The sequence below is a fragment of the Genypterus blacodes genome, unplaced genomic scaffold (genome assembly GCF_046128005.1).
Source record: "Genypterus blacodes isolate CSIRO-AG114 ecotype Tasmania unplaced genomic scaffold, CSIRO-AGI_Gbla_v1 ptg000021l_1, whole genome shotgun sequence".
NCBI lineage: Eukaryota > Metazoa > Chordata > Actinopteri > Ophidiiformes > Ophidiidae > Genypterus > Genypterus blacodes.
Window position 1 is genome coordinate 2,534,633 of NW_027466834.1, and position 25,781 is coordinate 2,560,413.

Sequence of the window (25,781 nt, forward strand, 5' to 3'; positions counted from 1 at the left end):
AATCATGGAGAAAAGGTCTACCTTCCCCTCCTCCATCTTGCCTCCACAACTCCTGCCAGCTCAGAACACGAGACATGATTGACAACTGAGGTACAGTTGTGGTGAATGGTGGATCTCTTGGGGGTTCAAATGTTTTTCCCATCAGTAGGAGGCGCTACAGCGTAATGTCATTGCTGCAAACTGGATTTAGGGATTCCTATCAGGGTATAATGGGGATTTCCAGTAAAACTGTTCAGAGGCGACACATACTGATGCGTTCATATCGGGACGGTTTAACAAATTTGGACATGTTTTCTCACATTATCATCACATCACCGCTCATTCCACCGCTGGGCTTTATGTCAGTATACAGGTGAGTCAGCAGCAATGTGCAGCACTGCAGACACTCATCTGTCAATACTTCTGGAATATTTTAGCATCTCATTACTGTTTCACATGTGAAAGGTAGAAATGACAAATCTTTCAGTTTGTGTATGAATGTCATAGTTCTGGAATGAGGACTGAATGCATTTTAAGGTTTAATTTATGCTGACATGCCAAGTGTACAACTGCAAACAGGACACAGTGATGTCAGGTGATGCAACTATTACAGAGGATTGTTGGCTGCTGAAAATGTTGGATAATTGTATGACAACAGCTGCTTCATCCCCATGCACACATACACACACACACACACACGCACACACAGATCTCCATGCACAAACAACCACAGGCACCCTTTCACATGCTGGCACACACCCGAGCTGCGTCATTACATTCTACATGTATTTACAGTAGCTGTGGATGAATAATGCATTCACACACACACACACACACACACACACACACACACACACACACACACACACACACACACACACACACACACACACACACACACACGCACACTCACACATGCTGTTTCAGTAGCTGGGGGGCAGGAGGCCCTGAGATCTCTGCCATGAATGCAGAGTCAGAACTCAGCCAATTAAGCCTAAATTACTGGCCTGTTGTCAGATCCCCTCTCATATCGCTTCGCCTTTCTTCCTCTCCTCACCCTCTGCTCAACTCTCTATCGTCCTGCTCCACCCTGTCTTTTTACACTCCACCACCTCCCACTTCTCCTGCCCGTCTCCTGCATCGTCTCTTCTTCTGAACAATTCTCCACTCTCCCTGTTAGCATCCCTCTCTCGCGCTCATTAAAACAGTTCCTCAGTCTTTTCCCAGGAGGATGGAGGATAAAAATAGCTCTTCTTCTTAAGCGCTTGCTGGGTCTTTCTTTCCATCAAATAACTGTGTTTCTCTGTAATAACCATCTCCTCTTCCCGCTTGCTGTTTCCCTCTGAAGCTCCCTCTGCCTCTCGCTCTCCTTTTTTCTCCCTCTCAGACACCAGACCACCAGTTTTGCAGTTGCACGAGTGGTGGGAGTAATGTAGCACAGTACAAGACATTGGTGTACTTGATTTCAAACCTGAACCCTCCTCTTTCACTTAACGAGTGCACATGTTCATTTTCCAGAGTCACATTCAAGGTAGAGTCCGAAATGTTGAAGAAACCAGAATCGTTGATTTTATATTGAAAATCAATGCTCGGGTAGGAGGTTTCAACTAACCAGCAGTTTTGGGAAGATATATTTCACACCATCGGTTTGTAACTTTAAGAGAGAGTCACATTTTGGCATTGCCCTTTTGTTCTTCAGAGACCAAAAGTCTCATGTCTGTGCTGGCCTGCAAGCATCTGTCAGCACAACCAAACACAATATGTCAGATTGGAAACAGAACTGACTCTTAACTTTGGATTTTTCAACAGTGGACTTGAAGGTTTGCCCATGAAATCTGATGGTGCAAACTGAACTATATGAAAACACTGAAAGCAAACCCTAGATTGGTGAATAATGTATGAAAATACTTCATGTGTCACACTGTGATGGACAGCTGGTTAGATCGTCACATTGTACTGAACTGTGTACTTCAGAGATGAGAACACATGGAAGCACCTGGAGTCGTACTGTAAGTTGGGATGTCATCGTTTGAGCCACTTACAACTTGGAATGCCAGAGTAGGAAGTATAAAGGAAAGTAAGATCACAAAATGAAAGGAAAGAGAAGTGAGGTGGTTCCCATGTCCCCACCTGGCTGCCCCCCCACTGGGAGTTACCCCTGCTACCGGGGGCTTCATTAGTGTCTGCACTGGGAGCCATCCATTCCTTTACCTTTCCGTAACAAAATATCCTCTTTAGCAGACTATCTCTGCCTCACACACATGCTACACACACACACACATTCAATCATTCCTCCTTTCTTCCTTTGTTTGTGAGTCATTGCTGTTTGCAAAGGGATATTGACAAATATAATGAATTCACTCACCGTCTTTATCAGCCCTTCGGAATATCTGTGAAGAGAGAGAGACAGAATATCAGAGAAAGTCTCTGCAGGAGGTACAAACAAAGAGGATTTTCAGCACCAATAATCGATATACACTTTTACACCTTGCATTAAAAGGCTTTCTTGTGCTGTCTTGCATAGCAATTGGATCCCAGTCAGAGGGGCCACTGTGCTACTTAAACACATTCTTCCTCCTAGGCATTACTAACTACTAACTAAAATTGTCTGTCTAAGCGAGCAGAGTGGTGAAAGAGGAGGGTTGGTGACATTTACGTGCCCGGTATGCACTGCATTTACACCTGACTACTCGTGACAGAGATTCCAATCATAATGCAGATTGAATGGCATCCTTGCATTAAAATGTGAGCTCATTATCTGCATAACGTATCCATATAACTAGAATGCATGTTAATGCATGGTGTCAGCAGGGCCTATTTGAAACCATGTTACCCTTCATATATAAAGTTTACACTTGTGATAACATACAAGACTACTTAACAATTGCTGCTGGGACTCAACATTGCTAACACAGCTGGATATTAATCATGAAAACATGTTAGAAGCCACACAGGAAATGATGCAGCGCTATAGCCGCACTTGATCATGTGCTGTTGCAGGTGTTGGGAATCAGTTGTAGGGCTTGCACTTAAATTACAAATTGCAATTCTGAGTTCTAATTAGTCGTTTATTTTTGTTTAAGTAGACGTGTGTACATGTAATAAATATTATAGTATAACTTAGCTTCAGTTGTGCAAAAGTCACGCATTCACAATATGTAAAATCTTCACACAGCACAGTTCCAGTGGACAGTGAAGTCGAATAAGAACACATCCAGGAAATCAATAGTGTGGCAGCACAGTGCACAGGTGTGATGTTTTTGTGCAATACCAATATTGGAATCAAACAGGGATCATTGTTTTCCAAGCATTGAATCAAACACACACAGCACATGTAGTTCATTTGTTTGCCATCAAGGTGAGTAGGCCTACATTACTGATGTATACAAGTAATTCCTAGGATACAGGGTTGTCAAATAACAACTTAAAGTTATCATTCATTCATTCATTCTTGTGTTGGAGTTGGTTGTGTCTGAACCACAGTACAAAGAAAAGTGGCACATTGGTTTATTTCAATGCAAAGTTCATCTCAATCTATTGTTTTAGATTGTAAAAATGTCACATGATGAATAAAAGGATACTTAAAGTGTTTTGACAGGCGCATTATTAACAATTCTACCTGATGTATATTGAGATTAAAGCAAATGTATTTTTTAAACTATAAGGTTTGTAATGGAAGTCTAAGTACACAGATGTGGTGTTGTGTTTTTCACTTTCGACAGATTTGCAATAAAAACTGAACCCAGACAGTGAATAACTGAATAAAAATGTTCAGTCTTCCAATCGTTTAAGTTGATTTTTAGTCTAAATTTGTAGACTGAGTCCAAATAGAAAATGGCACACTGCATGCACGCAGGCACACACACACACACACACCCACACTTCTGGGAGTTAATTTATAGCTTCAGTGAAAGCTGCTTTCTCTGTGGGATTGAAAGTGGCAGGGCTGGAACTGCAGCTCTGAAGAAATGACTTTCATCAGTGTTTTAGTAAGAATGAAAAGAGCAAAGAAATACAGCACAAATGTAAAGTTTAAGGAAGAAAGAGACAAAAAAAGTGATGACACAGCTGCTGACATTTATAAGTGAAGGAGGCTGAGAGGAAGGAAGACGCTGTACGTGCGTGAGGAGTTTCTTGGAGTGACTGGCTGACTGTTTGTTCTTTAAAATGTGAAAATAATGACCATAAATTCCCATCAGTCAACAGCAACATCTTACAGTTACATGTTTAATCAGAAAACTGACAGGAGTCATTTCACATCAATATTATTTTGATATCACATGAGTTTCAGGAGCAGAGTAATAAACTGAATCTGAAGATAAAAGCCTGCGGCCTGTTTGCAGTCTGAGCAAGCATTGATTTATTGATGACATTTAGCTTGTTCTTGCAGGAAAGGCAGATTTTAGCTTCATTTATCAGCAAAGGATCACTGAAGTGTGTCTGCCTTTCCCTACAGAAATACACAACATACTGGAATTCTAATTTTCTCCTAAATTAGATCTGAACACAAACTTGCAGTATATTGACCAACCCATCAAGAATAAGAGTTAAAGTGGATCTTATTAAACTGTATCTTTCAAGTCTACTTTGCATGTAACCACAGTATTTCTAGGTTTATATTCAACCCATGTCTTATCCATGGGATTCACTGAAATACAAATGTGCCTCCTAGCGATTTCCTAGAAATCAGAATTATGATGTAATGTCTGTTAAGTGGTTTTGGTCATAAAAATATGGATGCCTACTGAACTTATTTTTCGCATTATCTTGTGATTACTTTTACTTTGTGTCAATATTTGGTCTACGGTGTCTTTCATGGGCGTGACCGTCTCAGAAAGGTTTTGGGACTCCAGCCCTACAACGTCTGTGTCCTCGTCTAGCCCTCCTGGTTCAATTCCGGGCTCTTCCTAGAGAGCCTGTTCAAGTGCTCCTGAGCAAGAGCCCCTAACTGCTCCTGATGTACAGGCTGACTCCTTGCATGGTCTGCACCTACCATCAGTGCAGGAATAGGTGAATGTGGCCAAAAAAGTACAGCCCATTTACGGTCTGATAAACCAGCAAACCTTTTATTCTACTTTAGTTATTTCCCATATGGACTGGTAGCTGGTGAGTTGCCTCCAGGGCACTGCCGAGGTGCCCCTGAGCAAGGCACTGAACCCCCAACTGCTGCACGGGCGCCATAGAATGGCTGCCCTGCACCCCCTCTGTAGTGTTTGTGTGTGTAGGGGTGCAAGACAAAACCCTCCTCCATGGAAGTAAGAGCAGGGGCAGCAAACTTAAACTCAATCACCAGATAAGACTCGTGTCTGTCCCTCTGTAAAAGTATTGTCTTTTTTTGCCCCCTTTTTAAATTTGTAATTTCAGATTTATAATAAAGTTCACAGGGAGGCTGAAACATGTTGGGGATTGGGCATGTTGCTGGGCAGAGACGTTACAGTACAGAGTAATGTTGTGCTCAATATTAGCAATATTGCAATATGTTATATGGTCCTATGTTGTCTGTAACTAAAGACTGTGAGGTATGTTGACAGAAAAATCCTCAATACCACAGTTTTTGCAGTCATTTCTCATCTACTCTCTCTCAGTCAGGCGCTGAACGTATGCAAACATCATGCAAATGAGATATGGCCTCGCCCATACCAATGCTTTCCCACATAGACGTCACATGCAATGTCTTTGAAAACTAACCTCCTTTATCTCAAGTGAAACTAAAAATACAGGGTGCATTTAAGTGGCAACAGGAACCATCAGAAGAGGTCAAAATGTAGTTTGTGCTCACATGGGCGAGGTTCCAAATGCCAACCTGCTCCACATTGTTTTGCCTTCTGACTGCACCCTCGGGTGCATTCAAGTCCACAGAACCGGCAAACTATGGGGTGGAGGCAGACAAGAGAGAGGGGAGATAGGGAGTGTGTGTGTGTGTGTGTGTGTGTGTAATCAATTGACAAAAAGAGAAACAGAAAGGACTGAAAGAATGAAAACGACAGCTCCAGAGGGAGGGAAGATCAAAAATGAATGGATGAAGGAAAAGGCGAAAAATACAAGAGGAGGAGAAAAAGCAGAAGAAACCAGCAGTGGAAATGGAGAGTTGGGAGGGAGGAAGAGAAGAGACGAGACGAGAAAGGAGGTAAGAGGGAAAATGATGAAAGGAGGATGACGGGCATGAAGAGAATGGAGAGCGTTAGGGTTTCAACAACAAGGGCAAGGAGAGAAGCATCTGAGCAGAGAAGGACTAATGAGGAAAATGTGCAAGAACACACACACACTAACACACACACACACAAAGCATTCATTCATTCCTTTTTCAACATGATAGGAAATGTAGATTCTAATAAAAATGGAAAATGGCAAAAGCAATTGACATTTTAAAGTTCAAGGCGATGCTTGAAAGAAAATGCCAAAAGTCGTTTATGATTTCATCGCCGATGTCAGCGGGGGAGTCGAGCACTTTTTAGACAAAGAAGTGTGACTTTGGAAGATATGAGACATCCTAAGTGCTCCTGGCAACACACTGAGCAGGACACAATTGTGGATAAGCCGTCAGAAATAAACGTCCACAGGAAATACATGAAAAGTTTCTACAACAATAATATAAAAATAGAATCAAGAAATTGCCTCAATTATTGTGACTGAATCGGTTTAAGTGCACAAAGACATTTATGGCAAAAAAGCATCATCATTCCTACAACTCAAGACATCACCTGTATTTGTTTTTTGGAAGAGATGAAGGCGCAAATATCCAATAATCTCTGTCCCTTATTGTCAACGTGACCCCAGAGTTTTTCTCATATATCACTAAAGCCTCACTAATCTAGTGGGCGTTATGGTACCATCATGTATTTCTCTTGACATTTTACTACAATCATTAGAACATTTCTGTTTTTATCACTTGTGTGTTTATATCAATAACTTCATAACTTCTGGCAGCAGCTCTGTTTATTTTGAATAAATTGTTATTAAAAAAAACAAATATTGGGCCCAACAGCTATCTGAGATCCACATGATATTCTTGTTAAATTCCAATCTGGCTCCTGGCTCTTCTCCAGCACCCAAATATCTGCAATGACATCTATGATGCGTGGTGAAACCGGAGAACACTCTAGGCTCCGTGCAGCTTCTCACACTGTGGATCACTGCACTCTTAGCTGAGGAAGCCAGGCGGTGTATTGCGTTTGTGTGAGTGCTTGTGTGCGTACGTGCACTCGCATGTGCTTGTGTGTGTGTGTGTGTGTGTGTGTGTGTGTTGGAGTCCTTGGCGTATCTGTTTCAATAGCACACATATTGGTGATCCACTGCAGCTCTGCATGCCAAACTAGTCACTACTCCTCTGGCCAGAGCTAAAAGGAATCTCAGGTGATTGTAGTCTCCAGATGTTAGACCTCACCCCAGTCGACCAAAGATCTGTGGACACTGAGTTTGTCTTTATTTACGCTTCCAATTCTTGTTATATCTGTAGTTTATTTTTTCCTTCACATTTTACAACTTCCGACATCTCATCTGTTACTATGAAGCACTTTAACAATGCTTCCTCTACAGAAGTGCAACATAAATAAACTGGGCCTGAAGGAAACAGACTGCTGCTGTCACTGTGGTCTATATCACACAGCAACAACAGGCCAGAGAAACATTTTGTAGCCCTGATTTAGAGGTTATGAAACAATTCTTTACTGTACTCTACATGGGTGGAGAGGGGACAGAATCCTGTAATGGTTTGACCCGTTGAGATGGAGGAGCAGCTGCATCAAATAAAACTTGTTCATCAGCATTTACTCTGATAATGAAAAACTTAATGAGTAAAGATGTGGACACAGTTGTTTGTTGAATCAGAAAAAAGGTGTGTAAGAATTGTGGACCAATCCATATACCTGTACATATATTGTCCCATTTGAGCATCAACGTGTGTGTGGTCCAGATTTTGCCACACACACACACACACACTTCTTAATCTAGGGTACTAGGATACATTTGGCCCTCTAGTCTTGATCATAATTTGTTTTCTATGAACCCCTTTCCTCTTTAATCTATCAGTCTATCTAGGTCATGGCCAGGGTCTGCAGCAACTGTTCCAATTTTCTTATCTGTCTGCACCCCATGAAACCATTAAAGAATGTTTGCTGATCTAGATTTTGTGGAATAACATTAAGTGGGCAGCAGATGACATAATACTGTGATTATCATTTTTAAAGTATGTTGGAAACATTAGGTTGGCAACGGGCTGAGACAATCTTCAGAGAGAATTGCAGGAGTTTATGCATTGTAATACCCACAATCGACTTATATTGCGGCTGCTGGCGACGGTGGGACGGGCTGGTAACTTTCTCTGGGCTGACAGTTACAGCATTAAGGGACAGCAGAGTAGCGTTGAATGTATGAATAATTCCGTTATGTGAAATCAAATAAGAAACCAGTTCGACCACACCCTCAAGAGAATCGTTCAACGTGTAAGAATTGCAAACCTTTTTCTATCTATGAGACTGTTAAGTTGCTACGGTCCAGAGTCGGTTTGATCAACTCTTCGCCTCAACTAGGCGCTTTCAAGCTCTCCTGCATCAGCTCAGATTCTCCACAGTCAGTACGGTGCATTGTGGAACCAAAGGTGCTTTCCAAAGCTCCAAACCAGTCCTGAGCCGCTGCTGCAGGTTTTCCATCTTGTCATGTAATGGACACTTTCACTTGGTATTTCAGGTAACTCATGTTCCTGAGAGCAACTTTGAATAACAGTAGAAAGTTATTTACACGACAAGGTGGGAACCATACAGGATTTGGGCACAAAGAGGTCTGGGTTGGAGATCCTAAACTCCAGCCCCGCAGAGCTCGCGAGCTGAACTGGTCTCTGTGCGTAAGTGCGCACTGCACCGGCGATGCTCACTTGTTTCCGTCTCTCCCTCGCACCCAGCCACCCGACCTGTCAAAGAATCGGGGTGACTACTTCCCTTCAGCACCCAGGTGGGTCTGTATACTCACATCCAATATAACGGAGATGCCTCTCCGCGGTTCCGGGGCGAAGAACTGCTCCTGCGCCACGGCCACCTCCTCCTTGCTGGAGGCATACTCCCGGCTGGAGATGTTTTTGTTGTCGCTCATTTTGGTGACGATCCAGCGGACGAGCCCGTCGATTCCACCGGGCTGGGCGCCGCTGTTTCCGGACTGTGCTGCCGTCGCGGACTCGCTGTCCTGACCGGCTACGGGTTTGGGCTGCTCTCGGCTTTCCTGGGCTCGAAGTTTGGCTTGTTCTTTGTTCAGCAGTTTGTGGACTCCGTCCCTACAGTAGCGCGCTGCCTGCTCACACATCCTTTTGCTGCGGAGCGCTCATGCTGCGCTCTATGGGGGAGAGAGAGAGGAGTCCCCTCCCCCGTCCTCCCCTCTTACATCACAGCACCCACCCCAAAACACACCCTCCCATTCTACATACCCTCCCTACTAATACAGTATCTAGGAAATACACGAAAACGACACTTGCTGTGAGTTTGTTTGATCTCAAATTGCTCACAAAGCTTAGCCTAAGTTCTACAGAGGGAACAGCCCTTGTAGTAAAGCCTAAGACCTCACAGAACACTCCATGTTTTTCACAGATATCTCCTGTGTGAGCCATTAAGCTTCACTTGCTTACTCTCAATTTAATGTCTAAACTGGGCAAAGTAAATTATGCATTTCTCGTCTACCACTTTAATGGAGCCCAGCTGATTGTTTGGGGCCAGAGGCTTGCTGTGTCCCTGTGGGAGGAGGGGGAGGGGGCAGGTGTGGATCAGAGGAGAGAGAAGAAGAATGTCTATAGAACTGAGGGTCCAGCTCCTCATTAGAGGTGTGTGTGTGTGTGTGTGTGTGTGTGTGTGTGTGTGTGTGTGTGTGTGTGTGTGTGTGTGTGTGTGTGCGTGCGCAATGCAAGTGATCTAACCTTTGGTAATGAGTGTCTCCCTCTGCTCTGCCCTTTCAGTTGAGTAGCAAGTCTTGCCTTGAATGTCCCACGCGAAACCGCACACAAAGGAGGGAGGTTTGGACAAATTAACTCTTGGTGGGAATGTGACAGTTTATCACACAGGATATCAGGATGACAAAAAGGCAGAAAGTGAGGTTAATTGTGTATCTTCCCCTGTCCCTGGACCTCTAGAATTAGGATACAAATTGTAGCGGTGGTGGAGTCATGGTGAAATCCCTTGACATGATTGCCCCCATGTGGAAAAGAGTGTGTAGTGACACTTCAGACAGTATACTATCCTGAGGAAAAACATTTATTCAATGACTCATTAGACAAACATTTGAATAACTACCCCACATTAAACACAGAGCAACTTTGACTTGAACTTTGGCATCAACAGTGTACTTATGGAGTTAATCCATAAAATAAGTAGACATGTGTAACTAAAGCCTACAGAACAAGTTCATTTTGTAACTCGAGTCTAAATGGTACTTTTATTTTAGCATCTGAGCATGTTTGTGTTACTGTACTCCCAGGTGTGTGTGTGTGTGTGTTTCCTGTATCTAAGCTGTGCTCTCCTTCTGGCTTGTTTCAGAGCGGAAGCCCTTCAGATAATAGACCCAGGAGAAGGACTTGCTGTGTCCCACTGAGCACTGACTGGAGATGATAACTTTGCCAAACCATGGCCCCTGAGAGTCTGTGGAAGGGGCTTCAAATGTCACCAGCATGGTGCAGGTCTTTTTGGATTGGATGTTGTCCACTGCTTTGACTGTGAAACAGGGATTGTCCACCTAATGGGGTAAGCAAGGGGTTACTTCATTTACCGATAAGACATCTAGTACAAAAATATATATTTTTTAACTTAAATTTTAGATTGTAGTGTTCAATTTAGAGCTGTTGAATGTAACTTCACTGTTGACACACAGATTGTATAGATGTGCCCGTTTAAACAGGAGCTTAATGAAGACTTGTAAAATAATGGCAGGAATAATCAAACCTAAACTGTATGACTGTGGTAAAAAGTTCCAAGCTAACACACAAAAAAACTTTCCTTTTTAACTTTCTCTTTATTCCTTGATCTGGTTATTTCTCTGCTCCCTGAGTCTAAGGTTGGTGTGCATGAATGGTGTATGTAATCCTACTGCTTCTTACCTGAAAAGAGAAAGCAATGGTCTGCAGGAAGACATTCTTGAAGGGGATGGAGATATTGCGTCCAGTCCTGATGCTAAAAGGGCCCTGGGGTTTGGGAGGGAGGCAGGTCCCATACAAGGAGAATATATATTCACCACCAACTGCAGAGGATAAGGTGAGCTGGCCCCTCACCTGCCCCAGCTGGTGGGGTTCAAAACAAACCTCTGCTTGGGCCTCAAGACCAAGTGGGAAACCTGGAGGGGTGACAATGCTCTTTTCTACTATGAAGTCTGAGCAATCCAACTAGAGAGAGAGAGAGAGAGAGAGAGAGAGAGAGAGAGAGAGAGAGGATATATTGAGTGCACTTTTTGTCCTTTCTTCCTTTTATTTTTCTGTACTGTTCAACATGCTGTTATTATCAGAGAGGAATACGGAGACGTTGCTAATGGCAACAGAATGGCAAGTTAAGTTGGGAGCGCACCCAAAACAACAACAAGAGACTCACAGAATCTCCCTCTCACAACTTAATGGCAAGAATTCACATTCTGGTACATTTCGAGAGAGAGAGAGAGAGAGAGAGAGAGAGAGAGAGAGAGAGAGGATATATTGAGTGACAGTTTTAGTCATACACCAGTAGCTAAATCAATGTGCTTTGTATTATTTTGCTAATTGAGCTTTGAATACTTTCAGTACAAATCACAATCAACAGAGCAATGTTTAAAGTGAGGTTTGTGCACATATTTTTATGTTAGTAAAATGTTGACCTACACAGTAGACATGTTCAAGTCAGCGAATGGAAAAGCATGAGAGGGGAAATGGAAAGAGCCACGAGACAATGTTATGTACCTTACAAGCCAGATATTCTCCTACCTTGCAGGAGTACTCAGCCCTGCTGCGGGAATAGTTGTTAAACTTGACAATGATAGTGTGGCTGCTGCCCAGAGAAGTTTGGAAGTACACAGGTTTCTCTTGTGGTGGGGGCATGACTTTAAGGAGCAGCTCGTAGTGAAAGTAGCCCAGCTCATTACAATGCATACTCAGCCGGGCTGTTGACTCGCCTGCATGAAGGGGCTGGTACTCAAAGCTGAGTACACCCTAGAGAAAGGACACACAGCATATGTGAAATGATAGTTCTGCTACCTTGGGCACAAAAGGGTTACATTGTGTCAAGACAAGAACTTGGTACCTACTTTGGACTGTCCTGGCACAGTGTACTGAGATGGGACAACGATGTCGAGGCATTTACACTCAGGAGTGAGAGAGACGGGCATGTTCAGGGGGTTCTCCACTTGCACAGTGGCTGAAGCCATCTGGCGGACAACAGTCACCAGCTCAATGGTGGACAGGACGTTTGCCGGGGTCATCTTGAAGGTGATCTGGTAAAATAAGTACTCTCCGGATGCCTCATTATGGAATGTGACCTAAGGATGTAAGGTCAAGGTGGAGAAATACAATAAGTGGTTAGTTTTTAGAATACACCTGTACAAAGCAGTACAATCCCATTTTACATCATTGCTATAAATCAGGGGTGGGCAAACTTTTTCGGCTCAGGGCCCACAGTGATTTTTAAATTTGACAGATGGGCCAGGCCAGTGTGAACTTACATAAATGACCTCTAAAAGCTAGTGTATACATTCCCCATATGCTGACTGAATGCATTTTTTATCCTTTCTTCCTTTTATTTGTCTGTACTGTTCAACATGCTGTTATTATCAGAGAGGAATACGGAGACGTTGCTAATGGCACAGAATGGCAAGTTTAGTTGGGAGCGCACCCAAAACAATAACAAGAGACTCACAGACTCTCCCTCTCACAACTTAATGGCAAGAATTCACATTCTGGTACATTTCGTGCACAAATGATCTTTCGCTTGTAGCTTCACGTTTAGCTCCTTCGTGTGTGAATAGCAAAAGCAAAATCGCAAAGCCAATCTTTGTTGCTAAGCTCAGGAAAATCATCAGCTTTTCCCGATTGACTCCAAAAATTAGCTTATCTCCCCTTTGAGCTCCAATGGATTACCAGTGGTTCCCAAAGGGGGGGGCGACATGGCAAATGAATGAGGCAATACTTATTCTACTTATACTACAACACAATATAACAAGTGTCCAGATTACATTATTGCTCCATGTGTTTGTATCCTCTGTTTGTCTGTTTTTACTGAGACTCCATGGCCTGGTTGTTGTTTTTGATCCGCGCCACTTCACATGCTAGTTTAGCGCTATCTTAACATTTTCCTGTTCGGCTCCCAGACCGTGGTCAAGGAGCACAGGGGAGATGTTTCCTGCGGGGCCAAAGTTGATGCTTCGTAACTCCGCAGCGGCAGCTTTATTTTCACCAGTCTCTGGCACACTGTACATTGATATCTACATACGTAACCGCAACATTGCTCTCGTATGATCTACGTACCACCGGACTCTCTCTCGCTTGTCCTACACACTGAGACATGATACCTGTGTCCCCCTGCAGATGCAATGTGGGAAAATTCCATCCAGCTCAAAGTTTTTCTCTTTATACCCTATCCTGGATCAGTTTGAGCAGGCCGGTAGTTTTTCCTTTGAAATGCAGCAATCCATCCATATTTGTACCAATATTTGACAGGCTGCATTAAAAAGCGCAATGGTCCACATGTGGCCCGCGGGCTGTAGTTTGCCCACCCCTGCTATAAATCCTACCTTTGTGAAGCAATCCTGACTTTTTAAGTGTAAAATCTTGTTACACTGTGTAGGGATCGAAGTTGTTCATTGGTGTGTGCACTTGAGCATGTATGTGTGAGACCAAACCTTTGCGATAACCTGGCCCTCTCTGAATGTATGAATATTGATCTTGTAGTCTCCTTTGGCCAAGGAAGGGACATCAATGTATTCTAGACCCTTGAGGGACACTGTAGCATCTGGCCTCTCAGGCTTCAGGATCTCTATCACCACACGAAACCTGGTATATGGAAATTCTCATTACTCCACTGTCCTTCTAATCTCTTCTCATTCCATCTCAGCAGCCCTGCACTTTTAGCATTGGGAATTTACCTTTTGGTTTACCTTCATTCAGTCAAGCTTATTGTCTTGTAAACAAAACTAGCCTTTTAATACAGGCTGTACGGTACCAGGTATAAGGTCAACATGTAAATCAGAATAGTGAACAGGATGTGATGGGAGTGATGGTGTTGGCACCTCTGCTGTTTGCTGAGCCAGTTATGTACAGACAGCAGCTCTGTGTGGTGGGTCTTGGCAGGCAGTTCACGTAAAATAGTGTCTTCCACTTTAGGAGGCTCAGCAGTTCCCTGCAGAGAGTACAGCAAGCTTGTGCCATCTGGGAAGGGGAAAAAGACCGATCCCTGAACAAAGGACGAGGAGAAACAGGACAGGTCAATATCTGATGCCACTGAGGAAGGGAACATAAGGTAGTGTGAAAGGAGGACAGGGATCTAGGTGGAGGACTAAGGATCAAACTGATGAATGACAATAAGTTAATAGACATTGTGGTTATGAAATGTTAGTCCTCCTCTACCTGGTGTTTTTTGCCCTGTACAGTCATGGTCACTGGTTGATAAGTGATGTCATATGTCTTGTTTTCGAGGGGTTCAAGGATTAATGAGGGCACAGCACTCCACTGCTCCCCCTCAAAGACAGGTGTGATGGTACAGTGCTGGTTGGTGGGGTTGACCACAGTCAGACTCTGCATGTGTGAACAACGAACTGGGCAAACAAAATTCACCACCTGGACCCAGAAAGAGAACAGCACTTAAGCAATAGCTCGATGGAGAAACGACACGATTTTGAGTTAACCCAGTGGTTCCAAAAGTGGGGGCGCGGGGGCGCAGAGCTATAGCAGGGGGGGCGCGGGCAGTGCGCGATGGGAAGAGAAGCAGAACTAACAAGTAGTCAGTCTGACAACTGCTATCCCGATATGAAAAGATCTGCAGCACAAAGCGAGCCAGCACCAGTCACAGTAAAGATGTGCTGATAAAAAGTGTGATTTTTGCAAAGAATAACTTCATTTAGTAATTTAGTATTACAGTTGGACTTAATAATTCCACTGTAAAGGTGATTTGTCACCTTAATTATTTTGCTAAATAATAAGTTGCAGTTTTATAAATTACAATGTTTAAAATAAATTCCAGTGAAGTTTGGAAGCTAAAGATCTGTACATGTAAAATATTCTTATCCACAGAAGGGGGGCCCTGCAGAAAAAGTTTGGGAACCATTGAGTTCACCTATTGTAGAAAGAAGAAGCACTGGCTTATCTTTTAAGTGACTGTATGATCAACACCTTATTCTGTTCCAAATGAGCGGAAATTATTATTTCACACTATTTGGCACTGGCCTTTAAGCACTTCTAAAGTGAGAACCCTCATGGCCACAGAATTACATTATATTAAAAACAGCAGAGAGAGAAAATACAGGAAATAAAAAAACAATAAACAACATTTTTTTCATACCTTAAGAAACTTGTGTTAGTGGGAGGACAAGAAGGACTTTACTGGAATAAGCATATGTTTTGCTGATAGTGTCTGTGTAAATGGCAGGCATTCCTAAAGACTGGGAATTAACTCAACTAGATCTAGATAAATGTGTTAAAAGTGCATTGATCAAACCTCTTTGGTCGTGGATGCTACAATGCAGGAGCCTGTCACAGTGAGAGTGATGGGCGAGGTGGAGTGCTCGACATGGCAAGACAGGATTTCATATCTGGTGTCATTACTCGACTCCACAGGGGCAAATGTGACTTCAAAAGGAACCTCTATGCCTGGACAGATAAAGCCCTTCACTGGCACTATGGACAACTCCGGAGGAAATCCTGCTACTTCCCAGTGGAACCTGGTTACATTTCGGGGATTAAAGATACTTTTGAAGAAATTCAGTTCAGAATTCTTGAACTGTCACAGAACAGCAAACAATAACATACATCCCAACAGCGAGTCTTTCAAACAACAATGTTTCAAGTATATATTACAGTACCTAACCTTACCTGGCACCAATATCTCCAGTGTTCATCATTACAATTCTCTTCCTGGTGTGGCCTCGCGGGGCTGTAGCTCCAAACGCCAGATGGTCCCGATCCAGGTAGACCTCCACACCCTGGCAGTTGGAATAGGAACCAGTGATAGTTGGTTGACCTAATTTTTCATCAATTTCTAGAACAAATCTCCAAACACCCTTTCATACAGTACCTTTAAAATGGGTATATATGACATGTTGACAAGCTAGTACACCATGAAACACATTTCAGAATAGCACATAAAAAGTGCTTGTCAGGGCATGTACTTTTTTAATTTACATAAAATTCTCATCGTCTACCTGACAGCAGCCTTGGATGGTCAGCAGGGGTCGTACCAGTCCTGCAGATTTTGCCTGCAGCTCAGTCGTGAAGTTAGCCACAGGCTGTTGAGGTGAGAACTGGATATGAACATTACATGAACCACCCCTGGCTTTCAGGTTCAGCTCACCTGCTGGACTGAATGACAGATCCTAGTACCAAAAAAGTAGAGGATAGAAGAGAGAAGTGAGAGAAATTGTTACATGTATGAGCTTGCATGTGGATCACCGTTTAGTGTGTGTCTGTGTGTGTACCTGTGTGTTTGCATTGAGCAGTAGAGAGAGGCAAAGGTCTGAAAGGCTGTGGTTGACCAAGGTCACCACTTTTTTCACCCTCTGACCCACGAGTAAAGATCCCATTTTCACCCTTCTGTGCTTGGTATCCTCCAATTCCAGCTAGTGAGGGCAAAGAAGGTTAGAGGGACACACAGGCAGCATGATGAGCTTAGCAGAAGAAAGAAGACACAAGATATTTTTTTGGGTCAAATCACATGCAAACAAGTCATCTGACATTTGTCTTGCGCTCCCCTCTTACATATCACAACACACACACACACATGTGTGAAAGAGGGGTCAGCGCAGGGCAGCCACGATACGGCACCCTGGAGCAGTTTGGGGGTCCGGTGCCCACTACAGCTGCCCACTTTCTTGGTCCATATTCCTAACCGAGTCCCCTATGGACTGAGCTACTGTCGCCCAATAATAGATAGAGACATTTTACATTATGGACTGGTGGCATGGGTCACAGGAAGGTACAGAAAGTAAAGCATGAAAAACTCTTTGGTCACCAGGACAAACTATGGGAGGGTGGTAATTGGGGAATATTCCTGCAGGACATAAGTTAATGAAAATAATGAATGAAAATTAATTTTGAGTCATCTATTTTGGTGTCAACAAATACTGGAACAGTGGTGCACATTCTGGTAAACTGCAGAGGAGAAATGCCGGTAGTAAGCAGTAACAGTTGCTTCGCAATCAAGTTTGAAATTGCTCACTATGATGCTGGGTTTAGTGCTGGCATTGAATAGGGTACAGAGTATAATCTGTCATAAGAACCAGTTGTTTTATATGTTGTTTCTTGTTGTCTTTTTTATATGTTATACGTTCGCACCTAGGACCAGAGCAAATTCCTCTTAAGTGTAAACTTAATTGGCAAATAAAGCAATTCTGATTCTGATTCTGATTCAGGTTGAGTGACACTGAAGTGTCTCTTATCATAGTACTACATCTTAAAGGAATTATCATGATTAATATTTATGTTTTTGTGTATCAAGGGGATTTATGGGAAGACACATTTTTATTGTTTAAATGGGTTGTAGTTCATGTCATTTTGATGACAGAAGGAAAAAAGCATATTTTGTTGATTCTTACACACACACTCATACTTTCTCACCTTCATTTCAACGCCTTGCCCCTGTATGTCCACTAGTTTTGTAACACAACTGTTCAACAGGAAGGAGATTTTTTCATGGTAACGGCTGGCCTCACGGGGAAAGAAGGTGATGGGTATTTCCTTCACACTACCAGGGGACAGAATATCTTGCTGGAAGCCGATCTCCAAGTAGAAGGTGTTACTGAACTGACACTGGACACTGTTGAAGAAGAACAAGCATTTTGGACATTCCATTATGCAGCGGAGTGAATTGGTCCAACACAGGGAGAATAACGCACACCTACCTGATGTCCCTGTCACCTTTGTTGCTAATCACTAGTGACTTGGATGCAGGCACCATGCCTGGTGAATACAGAAAGCACTTGCCAAAGCTGTATTTAGTAAAGGAGAATTCAACACTTGGTGCCACCGCCCTGCCTGTAATGGTCAAGATAAAGGTTGGCCCGTGCTTTACCTGATGGGGAGAAAGAGAAGAGAGGAGAGTCCGACAATAACAATAAGAATAGGAAAATGTGATTCTAACAGAATATTTGTTCACTGACTAATTTCCCTTTTTAGTTTCATAACGTCCTTTTCATTTCAGGTTGCTGAGATGTTTTCAATGCATATGATATCATGTGAAAAGGACACCAATTCAAAATGAGAAAGTCTATGTGAATTGTTATGTCTTTTCAATTACTCTAATGAAGGACAACTTATTTATCTTGTCAAAGGAGAATGAGACCAACTCCTAAAATAACATTTACTTTGAGACACATTCCTGCCTGGAAAATGGTAAAAAAAAAACACGCAAGAAAAACGAAAAACAAAATGACAAAAAAAACTTACCTTCACATTTAATTTGACATCCTCTAGGTTGCAAATGTTCTGAGGACTGAAGAAAATTGATGAATGTAGCTGCTTCCCAGCTTCAACAGTGGCAACCTTTGGCTTTGCCTCTAAATGCTGCAGTGATTCAGCGGGACCTACTAGGTCAAAGTTCACTTCCATGGTGAATTTTGCCAAGTTGGACACCAGCAAAGTAAAGGTAGATTGCTCTGAGAGTCCCACCTGTGTACATAAACACATACTATGCTTATTACTTTGAAGCTTCACACACATCATTTTGAGAGCTTGTAGATGTTATGTTTGCATCTGTGTGATTTTAATGATTTACTAACATTTCCAAAGTCCAGTGTGTCTGGGTAGCTGTGGTTGATCTCTCTAAAGCCTCCATCTGGTTTCTCAACTTGAACAGATGTGCTCATGGCAAAACCATCAGCTTTGACAGTGAGCACAAGCGGCTCTGCCTTCCTCTTCACCTTCAGAACCAACCTGAAGCTCACATAGCCCTCACGGCAAGGCGAGAAGTGCACTGATAATGGCAACCTAGATCAAAGTTCACAACAAAAAGTTCAACAATAAAGACTGCTCATTGTGCCTCTCCTCTCACACACAATATCTTGAACGTGAATGTGACAAAAGTGTAAAAAGTTACAAGCTTTCTCTCCTTACTCCTTCAATGCTGTACTAGGATTTTACAAAGATAAAGGAAGACAATTTTGAAATAAAAGCCTTCATATTTAGCTGAGCTCTGTGTCCTGTAGTGATAGTAGTCAACCTGTCTTTGGCTGCTACTGTGCCAGTCATGGGCTGCAGTGTCAGGCTGGACTGCTGATCTTCACAGTGGACAGATGACTGCAACACAGAGAAGTGGAAGGGCTCCTTCTCTTCATTCATCAGATAAACTGTCTGCTGCACTCCACGACCTGTGCACATATATGTACACAAAGACACACACACACACACACAAACACTTGAACAGCATTCAGAACGAGGACTGTCATTCATACTACACTGTACAACCTAATTACCTCAAAAGAATTACATTTATAATAAAAAAAAAAATACAATAAAACAATCAAAACACCAATCACAAACACATGTGATCAACAGTTTTTCTGTGTTATTTATTGTTCATGCTTTTGTTTAAATGACAGTGGGAGAACCTAGCTGACACCTTTAACTTCAGTAGGAATGTGAGCAAATGCACACGAAAACATAATAATGGACATGCTGTATGCAAAATCTTTTAGCGTTTATGTTTTAGTAATTAATTAATTTGTAGTTCTACTGTTTGTGTGTGTGTGTGTGTGTGTTTGTGTGTGTGTGTGTGTGTGTGTGCCCACCAACAAGCAGGTTTCCCATGTCAAGGTGAGCTCTGTTAAGGTAGACACGTGGTTCTTGAGTTGTCCCCACACAGAGGAAGGGAATGGACAGTGACAGTGTGTCAATCACAAAGCTCCAGCATGACTCCACCACATCCCGCTCCTCTGAAACATATGCTAAGCACATCTGCATAAAGACACAGTAGTCAATGGACAGACCAGAGGATAATGGAAGATAACAGGTGACAAAATGTTTAAGAGAAGGGTGTATGTAAAAAGGGAAAAGAATACAGGGAATGGGGAGGAACAAACAAGGCCAGATGAGTTTGGGACATGAATATGATTTGACAATACTGTTGAGAAACGGAAATTGGCCAGCTGAAATTGGAATTAAAAAAAAAGTGGGCTATGAAGTAATGTGATAGAAACAATTATAAAGGACTGAGATAGAAAATAATTTTAAACATAAGACAGACTTGGATTGAATGACAAAAGACATCATCTAAAATTAAATAAAGAAATAAAATCAGATGAGACTGTGTTCCAGTTCACAGATTGGACTCTCCAGGGATTAATGACAGTAGTCCATCCAGAGGACAGCAAAGTAAAGGCCAGAGGAACCTTTTAAGTCTCTTTCTGAATTGAGTCTAGCCCACAGTGACCAAAACCGATGGTGTCTTTTTCTTAATTATGTCAAATACAATTATTTTATCAACAGTTCAGTAAATTTAGTCAGCTAACAAAGCAGTGCAGCTTACTTCCACTTTCTTCCCAGGCAGGATGGTACCAGATAGGGTGGAGCAGCGGAATGGGCTGGGACCCGTGTCTTCACACTTCCACTTGAAGGAGTAGGTTTTATTGGTTGGGTTCAAGACGCTGAAATGTCTGTGTAGTGGACAGAGAACACATTTGTCTACACAACCCAGTAGAAACTCAAATATCCTGTAATGCTTCCACAAATCTGATTGAAGTTGTAGTGATCCAGATACCCTTACAGTCTATCATGCCCTTACCATCCCCTTTCCTTTAACATTATGAGGCTTAAAAGCAATGATGTGACCCCACTGAGAACTTGTGCTGATGTCCTGGGTGAATGTTCTAAAATTACCTTAATATTTTGCTGAAATCATAGAACATTAATGGGTATCTACAGTACTCTCAAAACTATCTGATACCTTGTAGTTTGTGTAGACAAGCCAACAGAGTTGAACTCTATGACCCTGGTGTGTGGATCCAAGGCACTCTTGAACTCAGGGTTGCGGCGGTTCCCACTGATGTAGTCTGAGTCCTCTAGGTCAAAGTGGCAGTGGGGTAAAAGGCTGCGGCCACTTACTGTGATAGAGGGACACTGAATCCCATCTTGCAGGTTGGGAATACTAAACGAATGCATCCACATAGAGAAAGGGAAACAAGCATTTTGATTCCATTGACATCCCTACAGTCAATTATATCTAATTCATACTTCTGTTTTATGGTTGTAAACTTTCCAAATTTCCAGCTCAGTTGGAGATCATAAGATAACAATTATAAAAGCATAATTTACCGGCAAACCAGCCTGCCTTGGAACATGGCAACGGTCAGGGGTGAAAAACAAATGCTGAAACTCTGTGAAGCATCAGGTTCCACAGCCCCAATATAAGGTTCCACTCTGAATGGTGGCAGCTCAGGGTTCTCCATCTGAAGAGATAACACACTAGCCAGAGCAGTGGAAGGGGGAGCTACAGTCAACGCTCCTGCTGACCTGCTGCTGGGCTGAGAGCTGGGGATCTCATCTGGAAAAAATAAACACAAACCCACACAATAAGACATTTAACCTCCATTTGAAAAAAAACATTAAAATATAAATAGTATATTCAACTTCAATGCTGTAATATTACTATAGTACCTGTTTGGTCATGGTTGATATTTGGATCCAAGAAGACTTGCCAGGAGAATTCTAGTTTCACATTACCCTGGTTTAGTATATTCAGTCTGCAGATGTACACAATAAGCACATATGCATTTTCTTAATTTAGATTGGCCAGGTCCCTTCTGAGGATAAGTGACTGTAGAAAATGAATGGATATATTGTATGGTGTTTAGTTGAGAACCTGACTTACTGATGAAGCCTGGTCTGGTAAAGCATGGTGTCTTTGAATTGGATTGTGTCGGTGTCGCAGCTGAACTTTGCATAATCACAAACTGCACTGATTCGCAGTTCCAACTCCATCTGAGTTCCTTCAATCACAGAACAGGACGGTTCAGGCTCTGTCTTCATCACCTGTATACACATAAGTACATAGAGCATTTCAACCAAAATAATTGCTAATTGTTATGATTCTCTTTAACATCAAATACAACTTGTCTACCATACCTTATTCTTTACAGGTTGCTGTGGCTCATGTTCATCCCAATCAGCTACCTGTTCCACTGGCTGCTGGAACTTCACTTGACACACCTTACATTTCATTGGTTGCCTGGTTAGTGTCGTCGGTTGACTAGAGGAGAAGGTGACAGTCACCTCTTTAGAGCAGCCGGCATGGAGGTGTCCCACCTAAAAATAGAGCAGACTGATGTATTTTTTCAGGCAAACAGTAAAACGTAGCGCAGATATTTAAAATTTGGTGAAAATTCAATGCTGTGAAAAGGACAGCGACAGTAGATGAGTATATATGCAGTATATGTGACTCCATTCATTCCCTCTATGCTTAACCTGTGGAGAAAAGGAGGCATGGGGTCCTGCAGCAGGCCATTCAAATCTCAACGCCTGTTTGCCACTGTGGTTGACCATAGTGACACATTCCTGGAGGAGACGATTTACATGGCAGTCACCAAAATTCAGTACCTCATAACCACCTGTGGGGGAGACATTGCTCTTATATACACTATACATGCTCTCATAGGGTAAGAGTTTTATCAACAGGAGAACATTAAACATATTTGAGTTTGAGTAGATATTCCTATAACCTAATTTCTATGTTTGTCCTACCTTCCCCATCCATTTCCTGACCCCTTTCCTGTGATGATGTGCTTATGTTTTCAAGAGAGATGATTTCCTTTTTAGCCTCTCCAGTCAGTTGTATTATAATATTGTTATATTGGTTGTCCTCCACCTGTACAGTGATATTCGCTTGGACATCCAGGGGCTTATCCGAGCAGAAGCTAACTTCCAACTTTGCTTGTTCATCAACATTCACCTGGAAGGTAGCTCTATGCACCAATTCACGTTCTGTCGAAGAAGAAATTGGAAAGTCAAGTCGTAAAAAAATGTGACTGTATCCTGGGCTGTCGCCAGGGCTTTGAATACATAGTGAACAGACTACTATTATTAATTAGTGTTAGAGCTTATTACTGGCACATGAACTCTGACCTGAAGTGTACAGTAAAACCAAATATGATAACTCCCAATAACGACTGTGATTATCCTAGACCATCAAATTTGCCACAACACAATATAGTTCCATATTAGAGGACAGCTGATGTCCAACCTAAGTATTGAGGTGAACTAGATAAACAATATATAGTAGTGCTTTGTTGGACAAGGATATACCTGAGCTCTCAAGCTGTGTGGAGTGGATGGATCCTGAAGTGTTGCTGTGAGAAAATTGGAGGTTGAAGACTCCATGTTTATCCAAAATATCAATCTTGACCTGCCCAACACAGATAATCACGAAGCACAAATAATCACATGTTTCAAATTCTGTTCTCTCCCTGTCCAAAATCAAGGAAAAAGATATAAACAGCAATTTGCCTCCTCTTACCTTAGCTGCTACATATCCATCATTCATTAGTATTAGGGGCAGGGTTTGCCTTCGCCCTACCAGCACCCGCCTGAACTGCAGAATGGGGTTTCCTTTACTGTTTTTCAGGGCTGGATGCACCACACACACACTGGGCAGAGTGCCCTCCCCAGATAGGTCAAACTCCAGCACCTTATTCTTGAATGCGGGTATTATTCTAGGGCCAAAGAAAGAAAAGGAAGGTGAGGAGCTAGAAGTATAAAGAAGGGGGATTAACAGCAGGAATATACATGAACAGTGAAATAAATATGATAACAAGCAGTAATACCAAAGCCATATTTACTCTGCCCCCGTAGAATCATATCATATACCTGTTTGCTCCCTGTATTGTAGCCTCAAACACAGCATGATAGTGCTGCATTGTCTGTGGCGCAAAGGTGACAACAGTAAAAGTGTGAGACTGGCCGGGAATGCACAATGTTGGAGCAGACAAATCAAACACCTCCATGCTGCGAGACACCTGTAAGGAAGCACAGGTTATTCTCCACTTTCCAGCTGCTGTCCATAATGAATAATAATGAATAATACATCCAGAGCATTACAAGCCTTACCTTAACGGCCAAATATCTGATGGCCAAGCTGAGCAGGCAGGGAACCTTGCTGTTGTTGATTAGTTTGAAACGGGCATGAGCAGTTCGCCCCACCAGGACTTTGTTGAAGAAAAATTTGTTCTCATTCATTACATAAATGCTCTCAGCATTGCAGAACTGTTTGGAGGAGAGCTGACAGCTGTTGTGACACAAATGGTGCTCCTCAAATATTGTAGCAAGGTCTAGCCCAATGCCTGGAAATGAAACAGAGACAGTAAGATAAAAAGATAAAACCTGAGGAAAATTACTTGACACAGTGACCAGCATATGAAAGTGGGCAGCTTCCAGGTGTGTTATAAAACCTGTTGAGCTTTAGTATTTTTATTTGTGGCTTGTGGTGTGGATGTCAAAGTTTGTTTGTTTTCGTTTTCATCCACTTTTTTTGACTTGATGACAAGCAGTGGGATGGTTCATACTGCTTGTGGAGATGATTATACAATTCCCACCTGGCACGCAGACTTCAGCCATTAGTCTGTACAATATGCCCTCAGGTTGTTCGGATTTGTCACGACCGCTGATATCAATGAACAGACTCTCAATCCAGTTGCCAAGTTGTTCCGCTCCACAGTCCACTGTCACCACTTGCTGAGACCCCGGTGGTATGATCCCTGCATAGGGACACAGTGAGAACATCCCCATGCTAAGGCGAATCTGGAGAGACATATGAGGAAAGGGTGAAAATTACATTTTGAAGATATTCACAACTGTATTTACTTTTTTAGGCCTTAATATTTGGCCCAAAAAAGTAAAGCAGGGGCTGCACACAATTTCACATCTGCATCAATGTGCAGTGAATAAATAAGCAAATCAAGTGCTGCAGTGTAATTAATCATATTTAATTTTCTCTCAGTAAAAACATTAATCCAAGAGATAGTTATAATACAATAGTCAACTCTCTCAGTAAACACATGGAGTGAATAAACCACATTTCTCCAAAGCCTAAAACACTGTCATTGCTGTTATCTCCCATAGCAGTCGCTCACCTGTGCACTGCCAGCGTCTTTCTGGCTGGAGTCGTGTCTTGTTTTGTTGCTAGAAGTGTGCTTCCCTGAAGGGCCCTCATGAGACTTATTGGAATTTAAGCCCCTGACACCAGGACATAGGCCATGAGAGACAAAATGGGAACACAGTAGTTGGTGAGACAGGTTTGTGAAAAAAAACTGAGTTTGCACTCTTTGGGTGTTGTTTGTGGGGGTTGTGTGCTTAAATGTTAGCTATTGAAATAAATGTTCCCTTTAAAATAGGGGTGGGCAATTGTTTTGGCTCACGGGCCACATTTACTTTTGAAATTTGATCGTAGTTTGCCCACCCCTGCTTTACAATATCTAGTTGTTCCTGCTGTATTTATGTAGTTTTGCACCAGCACAGCAGGAACATCAATAATATGCTTATGTTTATTTGCTGTGGATATTTGAAACTCCCTGTACCAATCAAGTATATATTTATAACTAAATATTTAGCATCACAAACCAGTGGCACATCATGAATAATCAGAATCATGTCTTATTTCAATCTTATTAGTGAGTGGTGAGGC

General features: G+C 42.4%; 2 protein-coding genes across 2 annotated transcripts in view; both read right to left on the reverse strand.

Annotated features, from left to right (window-relative positions):
• Window positions 1-9,270, reverse strand: part of necab2 (N-terminal EF-hand calcium binding protein 2) — an 89,905-nt gene extending 80,635 nt beyond the window's left edge. The window contains exons 1-2 of the mRNA XM_076142471.1: window positions 8,944-9,270; window positions 2,345-2,369 (exon numbers count right to left, since the gene is read on the reverse strand). Coding sequence (XP_075998586.1) covers window positions 2,345-2,369; window positions 8,944-9,270 — 352 coding nt within the window. The remainder of the gene's footprint in view (window positions 1-2,344; window positions 2,370-8,943) is intronic.
• A 953-nt stretch (window positions 9,271-10,223) lies between these two features.
• LOC142991841 (hydrocephalus-inducing protein homolog) overlaps window positions 10,224-25,781 on the reverse strand; it is a 58,393-nt gene continuing 42,835 nt past the window's right edge. The window contains exons 61-91 of the mRNA XM_076142001.1: window positions 25,231-25,333; window positions 24,694-24,898; window positions 24,209-24,441; window positions 23,967-24,117; window positions 23,619-23,818; window positions 23,408-23,507; window positions 22,847-23,086; window positions 22,571-22,713; window positions 22,232-22,411; window positions 21,978-22,138; window positions 21,764-21,849; window positions 21,422-21,650; window positions 21,054-21,254; window positions 20,637-20,763; window positions 19,900-20,065; window positions 19,332-19,479; window positions 18,892-19,099; window positions 18,560-18,781; window positions 18,016-18,185; window positions 17,732-17,930; window positions 16,594-16,734; window positions 16,321-16,491; window positions 15,992-16,101; window positions 15,618-15,840; window positions 14,531-14,740; window positions 14,194-14,357; window positions 13,807-13,957; window positions 12,217-12,447; window positions 11,897-12,121; window positions 11,048-11,329; window positions 10,224-10,686 (exon numbers count right to left, since the gene is read on the reverse strand). Of these exons, the coding sequence (XP_075998116.1) occupies window positions 10,459-10,686; window positions 11,048-11,329; window positions 11,897-12,121; window positions 12,217-12,447; window positions 13,807-13,957; window positions 14,194-14,357; window positions 14,531-14,740; window positions 15,618-15,840; window positions 15,992-16,101; window positions 16,321-16,491; window positions 16,594-16,734; window positions 17,732-17,930; window positions 18,016-18,185; window positions 18,560-18,781; window positions 18,892-19,099; window positions 19,332-19,479; window positions 19,900-20,065; window positions 20,637-20,763; window positions 21,054-21,254; window positions 21,422-21,650; window positions 21,764-21,849; window positions 21,978-22,138; window positions 22,232-22,411; window positions 22,571-22,713; window positions 22,847-23,086; window positions 23,408-23,507; window positions 23,619-23,818; window positions 23,967-24,117; window positions 24,209-24,441; window positions 24,694-24,898; window positions 25,231-25,333 (5,608 nt within the window). The 3' untranslated portion in view covers window positions 10,224-10,458. The remainder of the gene's footprint in view (window positions 10,687-11,047; window positions 11,330-11,896; window positions 12,122-12,216; window positions 12,448-13,806; window positions 13,958-14,193; window positions 14,358-14,530; window positions 14,741-15,617; window positions 15,841-15,991; window positions 16,102-16,320; window positions 16,492-16,593; window positions 16,735-17,731; window positions 17,931-18,015; window positions 18,186-18,559; window positions 18,782-18,891; window positions 19,100-19,331; window positions 19,480-19,899; window positions 20,066-20,636; window positions 20,764-21,053; window positions 21,255-21,421; window positions 21,651-21,763; window positions 21,850-21,977; window positions 22,139-22,231; window positions 22,412-22,570; window positions 22,714-22,846; window positions 23,087-23,407; window positions 23,508-23,618; window positions 23,819-23,966; window positions 24,118-24,208; window positions 24,442-24,693; window positions 24,899-25,230; window positions 25,334-25,781) is intronic.